Here is a 24,105-nt window from a genome sequence, read left to right on the forward strand (position 1 = left end):
CTTTAAGTTTCTGTTTGCTCTGGAGGTGCTCTACAACACACTGCAGACTTGCAGGCTGAAGAGACCAAAGACAACCTAGTTGGCCCTGAAATCAATAAAGATGAGAGGGGATAACAAGGCTCTGTTTTCCTTTTCTTGTTATCATTGCTTGGCAATGAACTATCTCCCCTGTTTCCCCTAAGTAAATAATTTGAGAAATCAGGCCAGTGGCAAGCAAGACTGCTTATATCTGACCTATAAACAGTTAACTGAATTTTTAAATGGATTTTAAAAAGTGCTGTCTTTTTAAAGTGTAAGACCTTTAACTCTTGATACCTTCACACACCCTGAACTCCAAGAAAATAAATCAGAGAAAAGCAGAGGCAAAAGGTATTTGCAGCAATTAAATCTGAAACAGAATGGTCAAAAAGCTCCTTATCTACTAGGCTTCCAGCAGCTTTGGTTTTAACCTACAGCACAGCAGCCACCTCAAAACAACACAAGCTAATGGTGCTGGTGCATCCCACTTATGCTCAGGTAGGATGTCTTACCTGAAAATCCATGGCCAAGCCTCAGTTCCATGAAGAGGGATGCCAGGAAGATCCACCTGCTTCACTGTGAAACAAACACAGGACTTTGCCTTGGCCAGTACAGATATTATGCCTTAGAACCCATCCATGAGAGCACTGCTTGGGCCTCCTCACTGCCCTGGAACATCCTCAGTATCACACAAACTTTCTCTGTGGTGTTTCTTTCTTTCTTTCTTTCTCTTTCTTTCTTTCTTTCTTTCTTTCTTTCTTTCTTTCTTTCTTTCTTTCTTTCTTTCTTTCTTTCTTTTCTTTTCTTTTCTTTTCTTTTCTTTTCTTTTCTTTTCTTTTCTTTTCTTTTCTTTTCTTTTCTTTTCTTTTCTTTTCACTTACTGGTATTTGACAATTATTCTCAACAACTCCAGCTCCAGCAGGGACTTCTGCACCTTTCCCCAGAGCCAGGGGATCCCCATCTTGAAAGCAGCTTACTCCAGGGCTAATTTTGGAAGGACAGGCATGAAGACTATCTTGCTACAGACACATAAGGATTTTTAGTCAAAGCAGTGCTGTACTCTTCAAAACTACAAACTGCTTCTTAAGTTCTTCTCCTTTTGTGCAAAAACAGCACACATTTCTGCAGAGAATAAAAATTTTTAATATAAGAGAACAATCATCCATTTGCATTTTTAGCTGGCTTTTTAATTGTTCAGTCAATAATCCTGAAAAACCCAACTCATTCCTTCTAGCTGCCAAGAAGCTTATTGCACATGCAAAGGGCATCTGTATGGCCTTCATCCATGGAAAAAACAAATAATGGCATCAGATAATAAGAAAAAACAATCTCCTCATATTCCACTACAACACAGAGCATTATAAAAGCAAAACACGATATTACTCCTCAGCACAAAGTAATTTTCTCAGAACTCATCTGGGTGATGTGAAATAGCCCTGTACAGTACTGTAATGATTGACAGACCTGATATAAAATACCAAGATAGATAATATGAGCTGCAGGGCTCTGGTTTCTGCCACCATTCATGGGAGGAACCAGTAGCAATACGAAAGAGATATTGAGCTGTCATCAGAAGCCACAGGACAGAAGCTTCCTATCTTTCAAAAGAGGGCAAGAGATAAGGTCAAGAATTTTAGTTCATTATATACAGATATATAAATTCCCAGTCAATAGCATACATTTGTATTTGCAAATGTTGATCTTTGTAATCACTATATGCCTTCTCTCTACTGGTAAATATAAAGTGTGACAACTGCAAAAAAAAAGTATTTTTCCCAACTCTACTCTAAGAAACCCTCTGATATAGTTGATGCTATCAGTGCTTCTCTGGGCACTTTCTGATCTTACATGAACATCACAGACACCACAGCACTAAGTGTACTAACCTGAATGATTCCAATTGACTTCTCAGTAAACTTACTAACCTTACCATAAACTGACAGAGCTGGCCACCAGTCCCTCATGCTGCCTTGACTCCCTTGGAAATGTGTAGTTCAGAAACAAAACCTGATCATATCTCTGCATCTATCACACTATTTTCTAATTACCAGTGTGGCTCCTCAGTCCCTGGTCAGTGAAATAACCTCCAAAGCACTGCCATCAGAGCTATACTCCATCTAGCTGGTGAGTCCATACAGGGAAGGTGCTGCAATACATCCCTAAAACTCCAGTCTGGATTCAAAGAAGTAATTCAGGCTTGACCCTTTTACAGTTTTCACTTCCAAACTTCTTTTCATTCTTGCTTCTTCATCTTAATTCTGCTTCCTTCCCCCATTTCCATCATCATCCAACCCACAGTGTTAAACTTCAGGATGTGCTGTGACACAGATGCTGTACAACATGCATAGGTACTGTTCCAGCATAGCAGGAGATGGGCACTCTGCACTCCAAAAAGCCAATGTTGTCCTCCCAGTGCTCCAGGAGGAATTACTCCCTAAGCTGGCATGGATTTGTGTTTTTACTTATCTTGGTAATTATCTTCTAGCAGCTGCCCCATATCAGCTGCCTTACCCAGCCCCAAGAGCAGATGAAGGTTGCCCAAGTACCATAACACAGCTCACAAACCACAGCTTTGCACCTCAACTTTCCTCCCAGTCACTTGCTCAAGACAGATATTACTATCAATGAATAATCCTTCAACTGGGGACTGTGCAGGCTTGTCTCTACAGAATGGGACCCAGAACACTACCAGATGCCAGATCCCATTGTCAAGGAAATGAACAAGCCCCAGCTAACTCATGATCCCATTCTTCTTGTTTGGGATCTGGACAATACCACCATGTCTAAACAGTTTTTCTTGGCACCCCAAAATCACAGCTGCCAACTGGATTTAGTTTATTTACCACCACTCTCTGGGCCTGGACATCCAGCCAGACTTTTCCCCCATAAAGAGCATTCCCATCCAAGCCATGAACAGCCAGTTCCTCCAGGAGGGCTCTGTGGGAGACAGGTCAAAAATGCCTCTCTGAAGCCTAGACAGACAGCACCCACAGCTTTCCCTCATCAGCAGGTCATTTTATCATAGAAGGAGATCAGGTTGGCCAAACTGGACACATGATGTCAAGAGATCTGTGGAATCTCACAGGAATATCTATCCATTTCCTCAATTTTATAGTGGCATAACTCTTCAGATGACTGAATGAATAAAATGGTAACAAATAACTAGTTTTATAAGCTCTCCTCACAACCTTCACAGTTCATGTGTTCTTTGTAAGTTACTATCCCACATTTCTATTTCATTGGAAGAAACCCCAATCAGCCAATCACCCAGTTGCAATTAAAATCAGGTAAAGCATTCTCTATAGCCTAGGAAGACAGGAGATATCTCATCCAAGATAGAAGGATACACAGATTTTTAATTTTTTTCAAATAAAAGACTACCCAAAGGCTAATTTGCTAATCCTGACTTTCATTGCTACACCTCACCAAATTCTTCATCTAGGGTATCTTGCAAAAATCAACTGAGAAAAAAATTGATCATGTTTATTATTTTCCTCTTTATATATCTTTTCTACTGTCCCTAGCAGCTTTCAAAAGAACAGAGAAACAGAAGCACTGTAACTATAAAAGACATCAGTGTGTCACCGCAGAAGTCAGAGGCAGAAGGACCATTGTAACAATGCTGAGGAAGATATTGAAAGATTACTATTAGGGAAGGAAAGTTTTCAGAGAACTTCAGAGATAGAAAACCAAAATTTCAAAGGAGATAAAACCATGTACAGAAGGAAAATAATTTCGGAAAATGAAGCGTGCAGCTTACACCACATAATTTACATTTCTTCATAAAATACATACATGTTACAGAATCACAGGCTGGGTAGGCTGAAAGAGACCACAGTGCCAAATCTGGTCCAACCTCCCTGTTCAAGCAGAGTCATCCCAGAACACATGGCACAGGACTATGTCCACATGGCTCTGGAACACTCCCAGTGAGGAAGACTGCACTACCTCTCTGGCCAGTCTATTCCAATGCTCAGTCACTGCACAGTATAGAACTTCCTCCTCATGTTCAGGTGGAACTCTTGTGCATCAGTTTCTGCCAATTGCCTCTGGTCCCATTGCTTGCCACCACTGAAAAGAGCCTGGATCCATCCTCCTGACACCCTTTCTTGTAGGTACTGGTGAGATCCCCTCTCAGCAATCTCTTCTCAAGGCTGGACAGGTCCAGCTGCCTCAGATTTTCCTGATAAGAGAGATGCTCCAGCCCATTATTCATTTTCCTTGCCCTCCACAGACCCTCTCCAGGAGCTCCATGTCTCCCTTGTCCTGAGGAGGCCAGAACTGGACACAGCACTCCAGATTTGCCTCACTAGGGCTGAGTAGAGGGGCAAGATCACCTCCCTCGACCTGCTGGCAATGCTCTTCCTAGTGTGTGCATTTCAGTGTTTCAGCAATTCAAATGGGAACTGTTTGTGAGGCAACTCTGTGAGAGGCCAGACTGTTTTTACCAGATTGAATCAGGTACAGATACCATTAGCTATTCTATTGTATATTCACAGCCTGGTAATCATTACAGAGGTATTCCTCACAGGGGGAAGCTGTTTCCAGACAGCAAAACAGCAGCAAAATTCAGTTTCTCTACCTGCAGGCAGCCAACAAGTGATCTCCATACCTACCTTAAAACGGATTATTGGTGGTTCCAACACACCTGGAAGCAGAATTAACACAGTCACTCATAGAAACAGAAACAAAAAGTAGGATATAGGTTTCTCTCCAGCTTTTTTTTTTGCATGGGAAAACATGTAAAAATATGAGAATGGCAAATAGGCTCTGTATCATCAGAGCAAACCCATATGAGCTGTAAGGACAAAGAGCTGAGGAAGAACTTAAGAGGGATGCCCTCTGAGAACACAAATGTCTTGCTGCTTTATTTTATTAACTCTAGAAGGTCCTCATGCTGTATGCAAATCTTTGTAAATCAGAATGTACCAGTGGCATTCCAAAATGGAATAGATCAAAAATGCTACTGAAGGACATAGATTTCAATTTATTTTTTAGCTATGAGGCAAGGGAAAAAACATCAGTAAAATGTGCTGCTGTTGTTTAACACATTTTCCTTCCTTTTAATACTATTAGATCTTCTTTCCAGTATAGCAACAGCAGCAGACCATGCTCAATATATTGAGCATCAAAGTTTATTTTCCTAAGACTTACCCAGAGGAACAGTAAGTTTGGTATTTACCAAAACAAGAACTCATTTTCTAGACTGTTAGCCTCTGTATGCGTTCATTACTGTGACCAGAAGTCTCCTATGCCCTATCCCAAGGAAATGGAAATTGAAAAGACAACAACCACCCAAGAAGGGTTTGGCTTAACCCCTGGAGGAGGGAAAGTAACACTCAGAACCAGAAACACAATGAGGGTAGTGCTTACATGGCTCCCACATGGTCACAGCTTAGGGCTAAGCTGGGCTGGGTGACAGAAGCAGAATTGCAGTCAAGGCAGGCTGGGGCAATGAGAGAAGGCAGGCACCCACCCAGTCAGGAGCAGCAGGAACTGTGGCTTTGGGAGAGCTCAGGGGTTACAGCACCAAGAAGCCCTAAAGCAGCAGGCAGGGTCAGAATACACACAGTGGTGGAAAACTGCACCAGGAATGATGCCAAGTATTAAAGGCTTTGGCTTGATGGACTGAATGTGAGGAGAAGGTTAAGAATTAAGGTACAGAGAATGACTTCAATTTAAACTGTCATTCCAGCCAAGAGACTGACCCAGAAACATTCTCCAACTGGGCAAACCAGAACCAACCAGTTCCACCATACAGCCATTGCCTTTTGAACCATTTCCCTGCCTTATTCACTGGAAAGTTACCTTCTTTAGTAAAGGAGATAAGGCTCCACTTAAAGAAGGCAGCAACCTCCTTTGCAAACGTTGCTTGAAACTATCCAGGTTCACTGTTCACCCTGTACCTAGCAGGCAAGGCAAGGTTCCAAGAAAAATAAGTGTCTTTCCAAGAAAACACACCATCCCAAGCACAGCTCCTCAGTGCTTTACTTCATAACATCAGCCTTCTGTCAGGATTGGATTTCTGATACTATTTCCTGACTAAAAATAAACAGTACAATAACCTTTGCTGTGTAGCATCATCATTGTTCCTATCATAAAAGATTAGAAGAACATGAGCCTTGAACTGACAGCAACAATCTCTTTCAGCTGGAAAAATGAAGGAATGATTTAGTCCAGTGGGTAGTAATCACTGTCTACCTGGATACCAGCAACAAGTGGAGTACTGTGGAAGTCTACTTGAGATTTAATACTTTTATCAATGATCTGGAGAAGGGGGCAGAGCTGATTGTAGTCAAATTTTCAGATGCCACAAACTGGGATCCCCACCCAATGCTCTTGAGAGCAAGGCTGCCATTTAGAGGGACCTCATCAGACTGGAGGAATGGGCTGACAGGGATATAATGAAATTTAACAAGTACAACTGCAAAATCCTGTATCTGATACAGGCTGGGGACTGACTGGGAGCAGCTCTGGTGAAAAGCATTGGAGGATCTTGGTGGACAGGAGCCAGCAGTGGGCAGCAAGGCAGGTCAGCAGTGTCCTGGGCTGTATGAACAGGAGCATGGCCAGGAGATTGAGGGAAGTCATTGCCCCCCACTACTCACCACTTTTTGCACAAAGTAGATATCCTATGTCACTTCCTGGTCCCCAAATTTGAAGAACATCAATAAACTGGAAGAAGTCTGGTGGAGGGCTAACAAGATAGTATCTAGAACATATGCTGAGGGAATGAAGAACCTAACAGGCTTAAAGAATTTGAAGATTTGAAAAACGTGAGGAAAGATAAAGCACCATCATTGGCAATTTCCACTCTAAGGATTAAAGTTAGGCTAGCAACTGAAATAGGACTGTACTCAAAGCATGTCTAAGTTTCACATCAGGAGTCAAGGCACAAGTCACTCTCACAGTTTGGGCCTGACAGACCAGAAACACTTTTATTAAGTGAAATTAATTTAATAGCATCTCCCAGGAAGAGGCTCCTATCTGAGCACTGTACCTGTGCAGTGTTCTGCAAGCACTGATAAAAAAGCTGACAGAATTGAGAGTACCCAAGTGCCACTGAAGCAAAACACATATTGCTGCTGTGGAAGTGACCTGTACAAGAAAAAGCAGGTGAGTGCTTAAGTTTTCAATCTGAATACCTATGGTCTTGATGTAAGCTTGCTATCAAAGCAGATTTCCCCAGGACGACAGTCTTTCCTAACTTATACCACAGAGCCTGCATTATGTACTCACTGCCCTGGAGTGTACCAGTCCAACCACAGATGTTTGATTGCCCCATAGACACCATAAACATTAAAAATTCCTGCCACATAGCCCATGGAAGAAAAGCTGCTTCTCTTCCTTACAGCCTGACATCTTGACAGCCCCTTCTGCAGGGGCTGTTGCCCTGCTCCTGAGGTCACTGTCCTGACACCTCCCCATCTCCCTGCCTGCCTTCATTTGTGGAAACAAACACAATTACCCAGAAAGGGAATTACTCAGAGATTTCCCACTAACTCACACACTCCTGTTTCTGTGTTTTATCAGTGCTCCCAGCAGAGCAAGCCTGTGTGGAGTTCATGGTAGCAGAACAAGCTGCTCAGCAGTCTCCAGGAGCAGCAGTACAAACAAGCAGCACAAGCACTGCCACGGCTGTGCTCCCACTTTTCCAAGTTACAGCACATGTGCAGAGCTCTTCCAGAGTCAGACCTGCAGTTTGGGAAGCAGCAGGAGAGTGCTGGGAGCACTCATGGTTCTGGCCTTACCAATCACTGTGCTGTGGGGAAAACATGCAACCCAGTGCTCAGTGTTTTGGGGTGAGGGAGGGAAGCCCCAAGGCATCACTCCATCACATGGCATTGACCCAGCTGGCAGCCCCTGACATCCAGAAGGGGTGTGACTCTGAAGGGAGATAGCACTCAGTCTCCTGACTTGTCACTGGCTCCAGAATGGATGCAAGCCTGTGCTGAATACACACCTGCTGTGTGTGCATGATCCTCTGATTTAACCAGACAGGTCCTACACTGAGTTTTTGCCCTAACAGCAATTAGCATTTGAATTAACAGGATCATTATTTTTATCTATTAGAATCTGGAGAGGGGAAAACAGACCAGGAATATCTGCTGTATTAGGTAGCTTGTGATTGTACTGATTGGTCCAGTCCACTAATTGCTCTTCATAAAGTAAAAAAAAAAATTAAATAAAATAAAAATTTTAAAAATCCGTTTAAAAACCACACTGAGGCTTGTTTATCAAAACAGGTTCTGAGCAGAGAGATATTACTACCTGAGAAAAGTAATAAAATTGCTTGAAGCCCACCTTGAATCAAGAGACAAGGGATTACAGCACTGAGGAGAAAACAGTGGCAAGAGCAGATTCTTCTTTACCTACTCTGAAGAGTGTCAGTAATGGATACAATCCAACCTCCTTGTCTTGATGAGAAAGATAGCAAACTGCTGGCAGGAACACCAGGCCTCTCCTGATTCAATTTTCAGTCCAGAAAAATGGGTTGAAAACATGCTGAAACAAAGCTATTTTTATTTTTTGTTTTATTTATGTAAAACAAGCAAACTTCAGAGACCTAGAGTCTATAGACAGGCAGTTTTAGGATGCAAACAGAGCATTTGATGACTATTCAGGTGAGGATAGTGAATGCCTATAACCCTCACCATCTTATGAGTTCAAAAGAGTGAAGATTTCCCCTTTTAGCAGGAGATTGCAGCAAATATTTCAGCTATGGCTAAATGGTGGTTTTTGGCTACAAAGGCAGGAGGGGATCCTGCCTTAGCACAAAGTACTTTACACACTACACCCTGAAGTCCAAAAGCAGAGGTTACAAATGCAATAGCAGCATTTGAAATCTGGCCGGCCAGCACATTCCTTGGTTTACTAAAAGTGACTGGTTTACCTTCTTCACAAAATAAGTCACTTGAACAACTTTTCCACTGTATATTTTCTATTTCTCTAATCTCAAGGGCATGCTTCCAAATTGTACAAACATACTCTTTTAAAGATCAGGGGAGAGTTAACTAACTAATAACAGAAAAATTAATAAAACATTTCAGAAGAGATATTATGGCCAAGAGCCATGACAGTACCGAAACCATGGGTGCAGTCTGTGCAGAGCTATTCTCTGATGTCTGTTCCACATCCACCCTAGCTCTTTCTTCCTGAAAGGCATGGTGGAAGGTCCAAGTGGCATTGAAATAAAACCTGGGAGTAACCTGAGGAAAGACCAATTTGCAACTTGGAACATTGCCTAGTTTACCACAATACTCCTACCTATGTTTCCTCCAGATGAAGAGATGAGAAGTTTAATCAGGGCAAGCCTGCTTCTTCTGGGACATGTGTAGAGTCTAAGAGATATGGAGAGTAAGAAATACTGTCTGCTGAATAAAGCAGGAAACTTAATTTGGTTCCACGTTCCTCAGCCAAGGCCTGTTTCTCAAATATCAGCTGAATTTATCTCAAACACTGGTATGCACAACTCCAGTTTGATATGCCAATTATGTCTATCAAGGGGGAAGCCTGTAAGTGTTTTCACATTTTTATAGGCTTATTAAATTCTACTGGATTTAGAACTGAGCTTAAAATTTCAGTTTCTTTTCTGTCTGCTCCACAATCTGGACATTGTTCTTACCTGCAGAAACCTGACCTCTGTGCAAAAAAGGCATTAAAACATACAAAACAGGCACCCCTAAAGAAGTGCTTGCATTATCAGAGCCACTATTCTTTTAGCAATTGTTTCACTTAACACCTGCAAGACCCTCATTTTGTATCTGGCCAGAGCTCCTTCATACACAGTCTGAAGGCAAAGTGTCTTTTTAGTTTCAGTGCTTTGTTTAAAACTTGAACTTTCAAATGCCTATTCCCCATTCTCTCTCACCTGACATCCTGCCCTTCAACAAGTAGGGTGAAACCTTCATGCACATCCACTTCTGCCTAACCTGTTACTTGAAACTTGTGAGATCACAAATTATAGATTCCACATGCTCCTTTAAATTTCTTTAAAGCAAACCATGGTGGAGATTTTTTTATAAATTCAGTTAGTCTTCACCTTCCTATAAATATTTTGCCAGCCTGGCTCAAGTTCTCAGCTCCTCTACAATTCATAAATCATCCCCATGTCAGATCTATAAATGGATAAGCCTTGATTTAGGCACCATTTTTCACCTGTAGATCTCCAGGTTTCTTTACCAAGGAGGAACACATATTTATCTCTTTAATGAACAATGGAGACAAACCTATTCAAACCCATAGCAAGCTCAGTAATGACTCCTACTGTTGGCTGTTAGAACTCTGTCATTAATTTATCTAGAAGGAGATCACCCTTTGGTACCAGCAATTTCCACACGAGGAAAAGTTACCCAAATACCTTACCTGTTCTTCACAAAAACAAACCACTCCAGAAATTTTAACAAATAGAAGAATAACATTCTGCATATTACTGTATTGAGTAGCAACTCCATTTTTGTAACAGGTTACCCAAGTTTCAAAAATGTGGTCATCAAATCTTTGTTCATTACTATGAAATACATTTCCTTATAGAAAAACAACAAACTGTCTTTCAGAAACACAGAGAAATCAAACAGGACAAATATGACAGTATATCAGCAATTTTTTATAACACTAACACTATTCACTTCTTTTTGTCTTAGCCAAACTGTACAGGATTTGTGTTAGAAAAAAGGTCTCTCTCTCTCTAGCAGACATAAGCCTGACTTTTTTTAATGGCTGGTAAGTTAAAATGGGGTTATTCACATTAGCAAGTATTTTAAAAAGTACTGAAGATAGCAATTAACTGCTGAAACAACTAAGGATGGCAATGGCTATCACTGGAAACTTTCAGCTAAAGCTGCTCCTTACTAAGTAGAAATTACATTAATGGGATTTTTGTGGTTCTCTTTATTAGTAAATTAAAATAGATTATTTGAATTTATTTATCCCTAGGCTGGAATATAAATATCCAGAGCTTACCGCACTCCTTTAAAGGTCAGTAAATCTATAATTATGTAATTTATCCTGTATATTGAAAGCTTGTACCAAACCAACCTAAAAAAAGCAGATCTCATTTCCTCTTTGTAGAATGAGGTCCCTGAAAGCATGTACAAAACTAACAATTGGACAGGGGGAGGAAAACAGTTCAGACAAAGCATCCACTCTGAAACGTTTAAAATAATTTTATTAAACAATCGTGTTTTACATGTCATCAGACCTAACCCCTGAAGTGCAAAAATGTTTCTGAGGTATTAAGACTGGAGGAAAACAGGTACAGTATTGGTTGTTAGGGATACTGCCCTACAGCACAGTGGAATTTGCAAACAACAGGCCTTTATACAGCATTTGCAGGATCAGAGAAAACTGAGAACAAGACTGTATTTGTCTTTAGCCTTGAGAGCCAAAAAGCCCTGATCATTAGCCAGTTCTGTCACACCAGTGAAGACACAGACACAGTTAACACAGGATGATGATAAATATCAATGAGGTGTTTCTAGGCCAATATGTACAGTACATGAAAAACAAAATTTAACTGCTGTATGTGTGACCAAAATCCCAACTGTCTATCCAGTCCAGCTTAATATGTTGTGTCTATGGTGGCCTTTCTAGTACCAGCATTTTTGTCTACACAGCCAAGCCACTGCCTTGTGTGAGGTTTGATGCCCCCTGTTTGAGGGCACTCACACTCACATCAGGTAAATCTGATGTTCACCAGATTAACAAGAGGCAACAGTACTGCTTGCAGCCTGCTATCCTTCTAGCTGCCTTCTTCCTCTCATCCATGCAGTGAACAAGTCTAACTCACACAGAAAATCTGCTAAAGAAATAAGCACTGATTGATGACTCCTCGTGTGGAAATGAAAGCTTTATCTGAGAACTGAAAAACTCACAGACAAAACTTGTCCTTAGCAATTAGTATATTAGTTAGATTTTTACTCTGTTGCCAAATTATGCTCAAAAAATAATTTTCTGTGAGGAAAGTTTGGGCAATACTTCATACATGGTATCTCCACAAGCCAATGGAAGCTATATTAAAGAAAATACTTCCAAATTACAAATAAGTAAAAGTCACTTGTTCCAAGCCTCTCTTAGATTATTTTTAGCCAAGACAGCTGAAAACAAATTCCTCCTGAGACACACTTGTTTTTGTGAAAAATGTAATGACAAAAGAGAAGTTAGCCTTATTTTACTAGGTGTTTATGAACTTATGGATTGTTCTGAATATGTCAGCCTTTGTATTAAAGTGGTATATTTGGAAAGGTTCTCATCTGCAGCCTCTTCAGCTTTCAGACCTTACTGAGCAGATGGAGACAGGAGCTCTATTGTCAGCACATTCATGGGCAAATGTCATGCAGTCTGATCGCAAACACAATTGAGATTCTCAACATTTTCTAGGCTTCTTACCAACATCACTGCTGCTTACCTACACAACATCATCTAGCAAATCTACAAATATAGAATAGCTGGAACAGAAGCTGGATATCACTGGAGTGTTGCCTTAATATTACTTTTTAATGGAATCATATTTCACAGATGAGAAAGGCAACCCCGAACAAAAAGTGCAAACAAATCATCACTTTCAGTTGAAAACTGGGTTCCGGATACCGCTCAGGACTGAAGTGTTGGGCCAGTTTCTGTGCAGAAGGGTTAGAGAACACACAAAAAAGAAAATGCTGGAAATTCCCAGGACAACAATGCCTGAAATCAGCGCACTGGTGACTGTGTTCATCTGGAAAGGAGGTCCGTTTGGGTGAGCTGCAAGAGGAGAAAAATTCCCAGGTAAGATGTGGTTTTATCTCTCAAGAGTGCCAAACACTTCTGCCTTCCTCTTCCAACACCCAATATATTGTATAATTGCAATGAGGGAACTAAAACTAACTGTACCTCAGAATGAGCACCTGTCTACTTGGATAAAGCTTATCTAAGTATATTTTGAAAACAATTATTAATTCTTTCAGTACCAATGGTGCTGGGGGATAAAGACATGTGCCTTCTAAGGCATTATCCCTAATCTGCTAGAGACCAACCTTGACCTGTGCCACTCAAGGCAAGACTATCCAAGGTATATGTACAAGGATTTGTGGCCTAATCAAATTAATGAAAGGATTTCTTCCCCACTATCACATGGCACCAGATATTGGACATTCTGGAACTTGTACATCTTCAGAAAGGACTTCTTAATATGTTTATCAATTCTCAGATAGAAAAGGTGACATATTTAATACTTCTTGCAGTTCAGCAAGCTGTTCATGGACCAGTTCTGAGATAACAGGCCACACACAGCCACAGCTGGCACTGTTGTTTCCAGCAGGAGGGGAAAACCAGCATTTGAGTACCAATGAGAGTTGCCATTATCAGTGGTGGAGAGTGAGGTGAAATGACAACACAACCTCTATGTGAGAAACCAGAGTGCTCCTCCCAGGAGCAGCCACCTGCCCTCAACACCATGAATCCCACCCTCCTCACCCCAGCTGAAAGGAATCAGCACTGTTGGTCTGGTTACCCTCCCTTCCCAGCACTGTTGTTTTCTGACTGCTACAGCAGTAATCTCACCTCTCTCTACCTCTGTGCTCTCCATGGGGACAGCAATAGGCAAAGGAAAGGCCTTTGCTCTGGGATGCAGAGGCTGCTGCATTTGTTGGATGGGAAGGAAAGGTAGCAGCCATTAACACAGCAAACTGTGTGCAGCAAATAAAGAATTTTCTTTTTATTATTTTAATTATATCCATGGGTAGAAGCACACCAGGGAGCAATTAATTACATGGAGAACTCTCCATGACAGACAAGAACTTTAGCTGCTTTTATATGTTCTTGAGTAAAGAAAGGAACAGTGTTGGAGTTCAGAGGACAGGATGGATTCCTCATTCCACTCAGTCCTGTTATGAAGAAATACAAAGTGGAATGGCCCAGTGAACATCCTTTCTCAGCCATCAGCCACTGCTTGTTAACAGTAGAGAACAGTAACAGGCTGAAACAAGAGTTCCAAGTGCCCAAAAAAAAAAAAAAAAAAAGAACCCTGAAACTTAAAGAGTTGATCTCCCCTGCAGCCTATTTCCTTCACTGCCCTAGCAGGGCACAAGTTCTATCCAGTTTCTCTACAAGCTCTTGTGGGGTTAAATTCTAGGAGAACAGGAGCTGAAGCTCTGACCTGCTGGCTTTCAAAGGTGAACCAAGCTAGACTGCACCATAAAAATAAATTTCCTGCTCTATTCCCGTGTGGCATGGGCAAATTTTCCTGCTTAAGTCTGGCTTTGCATCCAGTGGCTATAATGTACCCTTCCCCCTCACATGCTGTAGCATCAGATTTTCTTTTCTACTTCATCACAGGAATTTAAAGTTTGAATGTAGCTGGTGCTGGGTCCACAAATTAAACTGAGAATTCCATACAATTTCTTTTTTTTTTTTTCAGTGCATGTTGGTAGTGACTCATTTCAGCAGAAAAAAAAAAAAAAAAAATAATTCCCATTGCATAGATATTAATCAAAATGGCTCATCCTCAGTTCTGCTTCCCTCACAAACCCTCTCTAATGTTTCTTGGAATTCTGATTAACTTACCAAGCTCTGAATTGTTGGTTGGTGTCTCATCTACATATAAAAACAAAAGGCACATATTATACTTTTTAGATACCTCTGCTTACCTCCTCCCCTCTTGCAATAGAAAAGCCAATAGTTGTAACTTTATTTTTTAAAAAAATCAGCTCTACTTGCCACATTGACTAGCAGCTTTCAGCATCTCTGTTAAAATATGGACATAATAAAAAATGGACAAATAATATTAATTGGATGCCATTCCTTCATGTTTAATGTTGGGAGACATTAAAATATTAATTAATATTTTTAATGTCTTGTGGAAAAAACCCCAATACCACGTTAAATCAAGAATATTTTAATTGAAAAGGTGGCAAGTTCTGTTGTCTCCCTCAGTAACAACACAAGCATAAGCACAATGTTATACATAGGCCCCTTCAACTAATCATGTTATAAAATAGCTCTATAGGAAAAAACTTGAGTTTTACAAGAAAAAATATAGTCAGTGACCATAAATTATTACTAAGAAAGCTCTTTTTACCATGCTCATTTTCCTCTTGGCAGTTACCTTGTGGTTTTAACATTTGTATTTTGTCTTCAGTTTTCACTTGCTTACCAATGTCCATTCCAGAATTACATTTCTTGACACTGTTTTGTGGGTTTTTTGTGCAATCTGTAAGCACAGCTGATGTATATATTTGTTTTGAGCAGCTGTCTCCCCAGCTTAAGTGAGACATCCATCAAAAGCTACATAATTTTAACTTCACAAGTAGGTGCCTGCTTTGTTTCCCTACAGAGACTAAAACATTTTCTTCTGTGAATGTCTCCTGCAATGACTTATTTTAGATTAACAAAGAAGAATAACAATTTTCTGAAAAGAGCCAGATGTTAGAAATATGAGTTCAGAAGCACACAGGAGAAGGACTGTCACTTTTGCAGCAGCACCATTCAGTTCCTACCAGGGCAGCTGCATCAGCAGCTCCACTGCCAGAACAGCTGGGGCCAGGTCTTGGGGAGACCTGGGTACCTTGGGGAGCCTCTGCAGGTGTGCAGAGCCCACCCTGGGACAGCTGCAGCTCCCCCCTAAATGAGGGGAGTGAGGGGCTGCACATCTGTGCTGTCCTACTGCTAGCATGGTGAGCCAGGTGCAGCAGGTTTGATGGGCTCTGGGCAAATGTGTCATTATATTTACTATATGTTACCTCATCCAAATTTAGGTAATTTTAAAAAAAATTATCCAAAATTATCCAAATTTATCCCAAACCATCCATACAGTTTTGGTCAAGTTCTTGGATTATCTTCCCCTTTATAGTTTGTTAACTATAGTTTTTATTAACCTCCTGATTCTTATGAGTTTATTTTCATAATGGGAATTGACAGCAGGACTAATTCCCTCTTTCTGATCCAGAAGAAAAATGGAAATGCAAGTGAGATTGAGGGGCTTGCCCAATGCCACTCATGAAATCTGTGGCAGAATTTAGAACTGAATCCCATATTTTTTCGAGTACTTCCCATTAAACCATCCTTCTGTCAGCCTGAGTGCAATACTCCAAAAGCATTATGAAGATGGAGAAATCAAAAAAATCTTTTCTCACCCACTTTTAGAATACACCTAAAAATTATTGTCCTTCTTTCAGCCTTATTAATGATTTTATTTAAACAGCCTCAACAGTTGTCATGAAATTATAAAATTGTTTATCCTTTCTTTGGGACCATTAAACATCCATTAGATCTTCGTTTGACACTATGCAGTATTTAAAGGTAATTGATAAGTATCCTCTTTTTTTTATTGCATTCACAGCATTTTAATCATGAGCTATATTACCTATCAGGGGCTGCTCATATAAAAAGCTGTATCTAGTTTCCATTCCTTGCCTAAGGCAGTATTACTCCAGCACTCTTGTTTGGCTGAACAAATCTGTCATTCATTTCCCATATGTACTCATGTATGCAACTTTGAAGTGAGTTGTGCTCACTTTCTCTTGGCTTATCAGATGGGAGAAACTCAAATGGGACCATACATAAGGCAAAAAACATCACTCATTTTCAATGCAGAAATGTTGCTTACAATAGAGCCCATTTGTTCTAGAAATGGTCTCTTGTTAGGTGGTTCCCCATTCTGGAGGGTCAGTTGCTCTCTTTGTATACAGTCACAGCTACTTGGCATTTAAAGAAGGATTTTATTCTCAAGTTTTAAATTAGTTTTTCTAGACCAGGTTCAGTCCTACTCTCAGCATCTTAAAACTAAGACTGCTGAAATTAGTTGCTAAACTGCAACTACTCATAAATATCTGGAATTTGTAAAACTTAAACAGTAGTCACGTGAATTTTTTTTATTTTTTTCAGAGACTGCCGGTTACATTTAGAGCTGCCTTTTGCTTTTTTTCTTTTCCTGAAACAATTGGCAATAAAATGAAAATCAGGGGATTTCACCTTCAATTTAAAGCAGTGGATTTTGGCCCACTGTTTAAAATTTACAGTGGTTTTGTCCCATTTCTTTCTTATAGCTGAATCTAAGAATACTGTGCATTAATTTTAAAGCAACATGTAGATAGAAACCCAGAGGGAGCTGGAAGAAATGGTGAAAAGAAAGTGACAGTGAATATTAATTATCCATCCAAATTAAATTGAAACAGTGAACACAGTACGTTAAATTCTATTATCTCCAGTTAAATCTGACAAAAGAAAGAAGTCAACCCACTGAGTGTGGACTTGTATCATGGCCTTATATGTATAACAGTATCCCAGAGTAATTTTATTGGAGGAGGAAGCATGTGAGAGCCAAACAAAAATACTAGCTCAAAATTTCTACCAAAGTTGTAAAAAAATGTATTAAAAAATACTCAGCAGTAGTAAAAAAATACTCGGCAAACTCACAGAGAATTCACCCTTTAAGTCTACAAATTTACATTAAACTGTAAAACATTTCCCCAGGTTCCTGAAATCCCTGCAGTCCATAGAGAAAGATTGTTTATCCCTACCACTCCTGGTAATGATGGGGCCAGCAGAGATTACAGCATTGCCAGATGTGCTCTGAGGGCGCCAAGTTGTCCTTCCACCAGTGTCTCTTCTTTCTCTGTTACTGCAGATCTGAGTGGTCAATCAAAACAATCACAGACTGAGTGCAACAGAACTGGGGCCTTTTTGTGCTTCCTCATGTAATATGAACTCTTTGGTAAGCAATACTACAAGTTTGATTTTATTTCTTAGCATGCATTAAACTACTTTGCAATAAAAACATCTGTAATATTGCCTAGAAGAGCATCTTATAAATTCCTGGCTTGCCATTTTATTTTTCCTCACTTTGTTTACAAAACTACATTGCTGTTGTGTACAAGATCCATCTTATAGTATATTAAATTTTCAGTAATTAATTTCCTAAAGCTATGTTCACAGACAGTTTTCCCCAACAAATCTGTTTTGCCTGACAATCCCTACTCTAGCATGCTTCTTGAGTGAGAGTTTGCACATCTTGCATGAAGTTCTAAATAGCAATGACACACTAAAACAATCCCCAGCACTCTCATCTGGAATTCACCTCTAACATTTGTAACCTATCATCTATCTTAGTCTAGGGTACTCAAGCATGCTTCAAACACAAGCATTTCCTTAGTTTCAGCTTCTTGTGAAAGAACTTCAAAAGCTTCAGAACATAAATTGAATGCAATGCTAATTATGTAAATGTGTAACAAAAATATAAAATAACATACAATATTTCAGGAGCATATTGAACTGACTGCACTTTAAAATTCTAAAGGGGAAGTCATTCAGTAGGAAACACTGCTCTGTTCTGAAGACATCACACAGGTTTGTGTTTATATATTTATCTAAATGTTTCCATTTCCAAAATATATTTGTTGTGCCTGATACTCCTAAAATTAGCAATTTTAAATAGACATAATCTCATGAATGTCAACCAAACAGTAGTTTTCAGATTATAAGGAAGATGATAAACTCTAAAAGGCATGGTATTTTTTTCACTATGAGGAAACTTTCACAAATTTTCCTTGTTAGTATAACAGCACTTCCTATAGCTTTAACTTTTCCATAAATTATACTCTTAAGATATTCCTCTTCACTGTGATGATGGATATCTTACTACTATACTAAGAATATCAACCCAAGAGCCATCTCAGAGCTGTTACTTTTAAAAATTAAGGGCCACAAGGCAAAGAGATCATTTCTCACATATTCAATAACCTGTGTTTTGCAGGTCTAGTATTATTTTATCTCCAGAGGACAGCATTCATTTCCATATTCTTCATTAGCTGTTTCACATTCCTTCAGACACAAAAGACATTCTTACTTCAGTCCCTACAAGTCACTTTCACTTCCATAACACTTGCATGCAGAACTCCAGTGTGCCTGGTTTATATCCAGATAATTACAACTTACTGGCACGAGGAAGGGGCAGTCATCTGCTCTGCACAGCTTTGTCACACAGTGAAGGAAGACCGTGGACATCTTCTGGTTCTTGTGCTTCACAAAGCGAAACACCTCAAAGGAAAAGCGGCCCATTTGACTCTTGCCGTTTTCAATGATGGTCGTCTGCGGATCCTTGTCACAGCTAGTTTTTGTAGACAAGAGTGAAACTGGGATGAGCAGCTCTGTTAGCATTTTAAAGCTCTTAGATGAGAAGGAGATAGCTTAAGCAGCAAGTTCAATACTTTAGTTCCTTGGAAAAGCACACAGGGCAAATATCTGCAGGCACAATCTGCCTGTTAGGCTGCAGCTTCCTGTGCTGAAACACATTCCTACAAAAACACTGTTTTGTTTTGCAGCACCACAGCTCTAGCCAAGCTACTATTTAATTCCAAAGCTCAAAGAAACGAGACATGAAGGAAAAAGCAATCAGGTATGCTAACCAGTATAGACAGGTAACTCCAAATGAAGACAGTACATCTCCAATAGGTGTCATGGACAATATTTAATCTGAGATACTTCCCAAGATGTTTTTCAAAGTTCCAATTCAAATAAATTTCATTACTGGGAGTAGAAGTAGAAGCATCTATTTATATTTAATCATTTGCTTAACTACTTTCCTGAACTGAAGTCTCTGATATTTTACATCACTGTCATTCCCCACATTCACCCTTGGTAAAATAAATGCCAGTTTAGCCACCCACTTTAAGCATTTATAATATCTCTAGTAGAACTACTTTGGCTATATGCTTTTCTACCTTCATAATTCTTATGACTTGGCACCTACTTCTATGTTTATGTTCACACACAAAGAAATTCTGACATGTCATAGCCCTTGGTTCTGCCTACTAATTATGCTTAAACTTTCCAGGCAGTTTAAGACACCACTGTTGAAGAGATTTATAATTATTTTTTTAAAGGAGGACCAACAAAATATTGGGTTTGCACAGGACCCACCTGAAAAAGAGATCATATCGAAGATCATCACTAGGATTGCCAGATGGTGTGGTGTAACAGTAGTCCATCAAAACATTCCACCTGCACAGGGAGTAAAGGGATAGATGAGGGGAATGGTAATGCAAGCATGGGGGTGTGAGTGAGGTGAGATGAAAGGACAGTACAAAAAAAGCACACAAACAGGTAATGCAGGCTGTTACAGTAAGACTGAGTTACTGTATTGAACAGGTCACATGTAAGTCATCCCATTTCTTCAAATACTTGGAAGATTAACAGCACAACATAGCAGCAGAATTCAATAAATCAAACCATTTGGTTTCATGTAAGTCAGCCACACACAATTGCACACCTCCTCTCAGAAATCATGGCCACATGGGAGTAGAAATCAAAACCAGCCCACTTTTAAAAGCTCTGGGTTTTCTCACTAGGTCCAAGAGGGGATTTTCTTAAACAAAAGTAATATAGGATTTGAAGTACAGTTAAGGAAAACTTTCACAACAAGAACTACAGCAAAATATGCATTTTATTGAACACCAACCATTCTTTGGAAATACAAAAAGCTAAGAGGAAAGACAGATGCTTCTAAATCAGATAAGGAACAAGAGCTGAAAGGAAAGCAAGACAAGAAATAACACCCTTTATGGTACCTGCCATCAAGGTTGGTTGCTCTCACAGCTGCATATATTTTGGTTTTCAAAGGTAAACCTGTACTTGGAATAAGGAGTTGCTGGCTGTAGGTTGAATCCTGTAAAACAAACATTGCCTCAGTTGAAACAGAAATTCAACTCTAACAACCCATCTGCATGCAGACTGAGCTCTCAGCAATTTTTCAGACCCTTCTGTGTAGAATGATTTTTTACTTTGTCCTCTGTAAGGGAAGAAGCAAAAAGCAGTGCCAGAGATATTGCCACAAGTTTGTCCGTAAAGACTGGCTTTGCCCCATGCAACAATTTGGGAGAATATGTGATTTAATAAGGTGGTTGGAGCAGTGATTAAAGAAAATATATCCTTCATTGACACTTCAGAAAGTCTTCCAGAGCTTACAAACATAGGAGCTACTCTAGTTTTCTAATGGAAGAGCTTTACTGGGTTGTCACACTGCACCCTTTCCCAGGAAATGTTGCTAAGGCTATTTGAATTAATGGAGATAGCAATGTCATGAGATGTTATATATTTTTAGCTATAGCCTGGGAGAACAAAGACATTCTGTTATGCAACATGTAGTTTCTAGGAAAGCTGGCTTGTTGAAAACTACAAATAACAAACATTTCCATTTAAATTTTAGTATTTTGAAAGAGCTGTTCCATGAAAGCTGTATTCAACATAAAAGTTGGTAATTCCCCATATACTGCTACTTAAATGTAGCTGTTTTATCAGAGCTTTTTGTTCAAAATCTAAACCATTAACATAACTTTAGCAACAAAGCCTTGAAATAGGTCTGTGTGACAGATACTAGTAGAGAATATGAAAATGCACTATCTGGTAAAGTCACCTATATCAAACACATTGCTAATGCAGAGAGCACAGTGACTCAGCATTGTTGAGACCTCTTGTGAAAGGTCAAAACACTCAATACATATGAAAAAACTTGGTAAATAGGATTTCAACCAGGTTCATTGTGGCAAGTGAGGCCACAGCAAGCAGCAGCTGACAGCAACAAGGTTTATACCAGAGATCAAGTGATTTTTTTCAAAAAATGCCAAAATTATCAGCATGCTCAATATCTAATCTATGCAGTATCAGAGGCCTTCAGGTAGGTTTGTCTTCTTTCAAATTAATTATACATTTCTATAACACTTAGCTCTGCCACGTTTTGCTACTAATTAAAAAGTGCAAGAACCTCACTATTACACTCCACAGTTGTTTTTTTATTCTTTGAGAGTAGTTTTTATTCATTTAGACAGACGTTTGCAAAAAGGGATAAAGCCCATTAAACATTTTGCTATTAAACTCTGAGTCTATCATAACAGCTTTTACCTTTTCTAACAATGACATGTGCTAGCATCACAAAGCAAATCTAAACAACACTTTGTGACAGAAGATAGAGGTAAGAAGATGAAGAGTCAATGTTAAGAAATATCACTACAGCTAGATTTGGAGAAGGCAGATGCTTGCAGTCATGAAACACATCTGTACACATCCACTCACTAATAGCAAGGGTGTACACAAGCCTTGAGGCCCCTCCCAAAACCAGGACTAACAGGGATCAAGTGAGCCCAGAGGGCACTCCCAACAGGGAAAGATGCAGGCAGTGCCTGAGCTGTCCATGTATTTATCCTGGGAAGTGAAGCAGAAGGGGATATCCACCACTGGATTCTGCCAGCCTTAGCAGTGTTATTCATACCAATGCTGCTCACTAGGGCCAGTAATGTGACTGCTGTCAGGATGAAAAGCACATTTTGGTAATGGTCAACTTGCAAGCTTACATGGGTGGGAGGATGAAAGCACATTTTGGCATGGGACATCTCAGGAAAAAAATTGCTCAATATGAGCATCCATGCCGAGCTGGGCCCTGAAAGGCAGTCAGCATACAGTGGTCAGTGCTTTGCTTGACTGAGAAATTTGCCTACCCTCATTCTGCCCCATCTTTTTTAATCACAGGTTTATTTAAAAATGAGAGAACTATAATCAGCATTTTAACAGATTATAGGTTGTTATTTGGAGCTCTGCTCTTTCAAACAAACATGATTTTTTAGAGCATGCCATTGAAAAATGTCCTGTTGCAATATTTATAGCTCATTATGTTCAAAGCATAAAGCATTGACTTTTAAATCAGCTGCATGAATTATAGCACAGCAACACGATGGCATGAATAATAATGGAAAAAAAATAAGATTCATAATTTACAAAAAATGATGCTTGATAGATTGAAAAATTGATATTTAAATCAGGTATTTAAAATGTATGACTAAAAATTTTAATCAACACAAAAATATAATTTCAGGGATTAATATTAAGTAGAGGCCCTTGCATTTTTCATGTTTTAGTGTCACCAACCCATTTTACATGGTAAAAGCTTTTACAATAATGCATATTCAAATTATCTAAAACATAAGGAAGAAGCATTAGATGAAAACTGTTACAATTATTAACCTTTAAAATCTTTAAAGTCCACACCACAAGGCAACATCTGCATCAGGCTATAGATTTGGAACTAATACATCCTTCACAACAATCACAGATGATCAAAACACTCTGATGAAGCTTGAACATAAAAATACCCCAGCCAAAGTGCTACAGTTCATTGCTAAGGGAATAGGTCTGGAATAATTTTACAGAATACTACAGAGTACTCTCTGTTAAAGCACAAAGCACCTATACACACACAGAAACATAATAAATGCAAACAAAATGTGCACTCTGGAGTGAGATTGTTATGGCTACAGGTGATTAGTCACGTGGCACTACCAACTGAAAGCCAAAGCTGTAAATTGAGGAACTGTATAAATACAGGACAAAAAAACTGTCTGTCCTCAAAGACCAGCCATATAAATACAAGACAACAGGTACATGCAAGCAAAAAGGAAATAGGAATTCAGAGATGAAAGATGCCTGGAAGAAAGGCTTGGCTCATGGGAGGAGTAGAATGGAAACAGCAAATTATGAAGAGGTCTTTGCTCTGCTACAACAGTTTGTATCCACATAGCACAGAGATTCATTTAGTACAGGTCATGCTGTGTTTTATACTCACATTGTAAAGCAACAAATTCAAAGTGCTGATAAATGTACCATTGTTCTCCCTTACAGAAATAGCAGCTGATGACCTACAACAGAACCAGAAACCAAAAACCATCATGAAGAAAGATACCTTATTTTTTGTTTTTGCATACTTCAGTGGGCTTTATCATTAAAAAACTCAATGAGTCATATCACAAGGAGTTAATTTATGCATTTGGGTTATAAACTTCAGAAACAGAAATTTATAGTGGAAATACTGACAGTCTTAACTATGCAGAAAATAATGGATGCTACTTGTAACATGAATCAGAAAAATAATTAGCAGAAAGGCAAAGTGACAAAAAGGAACTCGCTTTACATGATGTACAAGGTTTACTCATGGAAATATTTTCTCTTGCATTCTATATTTACAAGCTTACAAACTATTTCATTAAGAATTTCTCCTTTTTTCTGCTATAATTTTTCAGAACATCTGAATTTTAAGGGAAGTTTTACATTATCTAAGGGTCCCTTCATAAC

The 24,105-nt window shown here is 39.4% G+C and overlaps 1 protein-coding gene across 4 annotated transcripts in view; it reads right to left on the reverse strand.

Annotated features, from left to right (window-relative positions):
* Positions 1-11,684: 11,684 nt before the first annotated feature.
* The window catches only part of ZPLD1 (zona pellucida like domain containing 1), a 69,336-nt gene continuing 56,915 nt past the window's right edge, over positions 11,685-24,105 (reverse strand). For all 4 annotated transcript variants that reach the window (XM_079314335.1, XM_079314333.1, XM_079314336.1 and 1 more), the window contains 7 exons: positions 23,600-23,672; positions 20,556-20,653; positions 19,909-19,989; positions 18,925-19,096; positions 17,511-17,619; positions 14,557-14,586; positions 11,685-12,756 (listed from right to left, as the gene is read on the reverse strand). In XM_079314335.1, coding sequence (XP_079170461.1) covers positions 12,581-12,756; positions 14,557-14,586; positions 17,511-17,619; positions 18,925-19,096; positions 19,909-19,989; positions 20,556-20,653; positions 23,600-23,672 — 739 coding nt within the window. In that variant the 3' untranslated portion in view covers positions 11,685-12,580. The remainder of the gene's footprint in view (positions 12,757-14,556; positions 14,587-17,510; positions 17,620-18,924; positions 19,097-19,908; positions 19,990-20,555; positions 20,654-23,599; positions 23,673-24,105) is intronic.

This window comes from Erithacus rubecula (genome assembly GCF_903797595.1).
Source record: "Erithacus rubecula genome assembly, chromosome: 1".
In the NCBI taxonomy this organism is placed as follows: Eukaryota; Metazoa; Chordata; class Aves; order Passeriformes; family Muscicapidae; genus Erithacus; species Erithacus rubecula.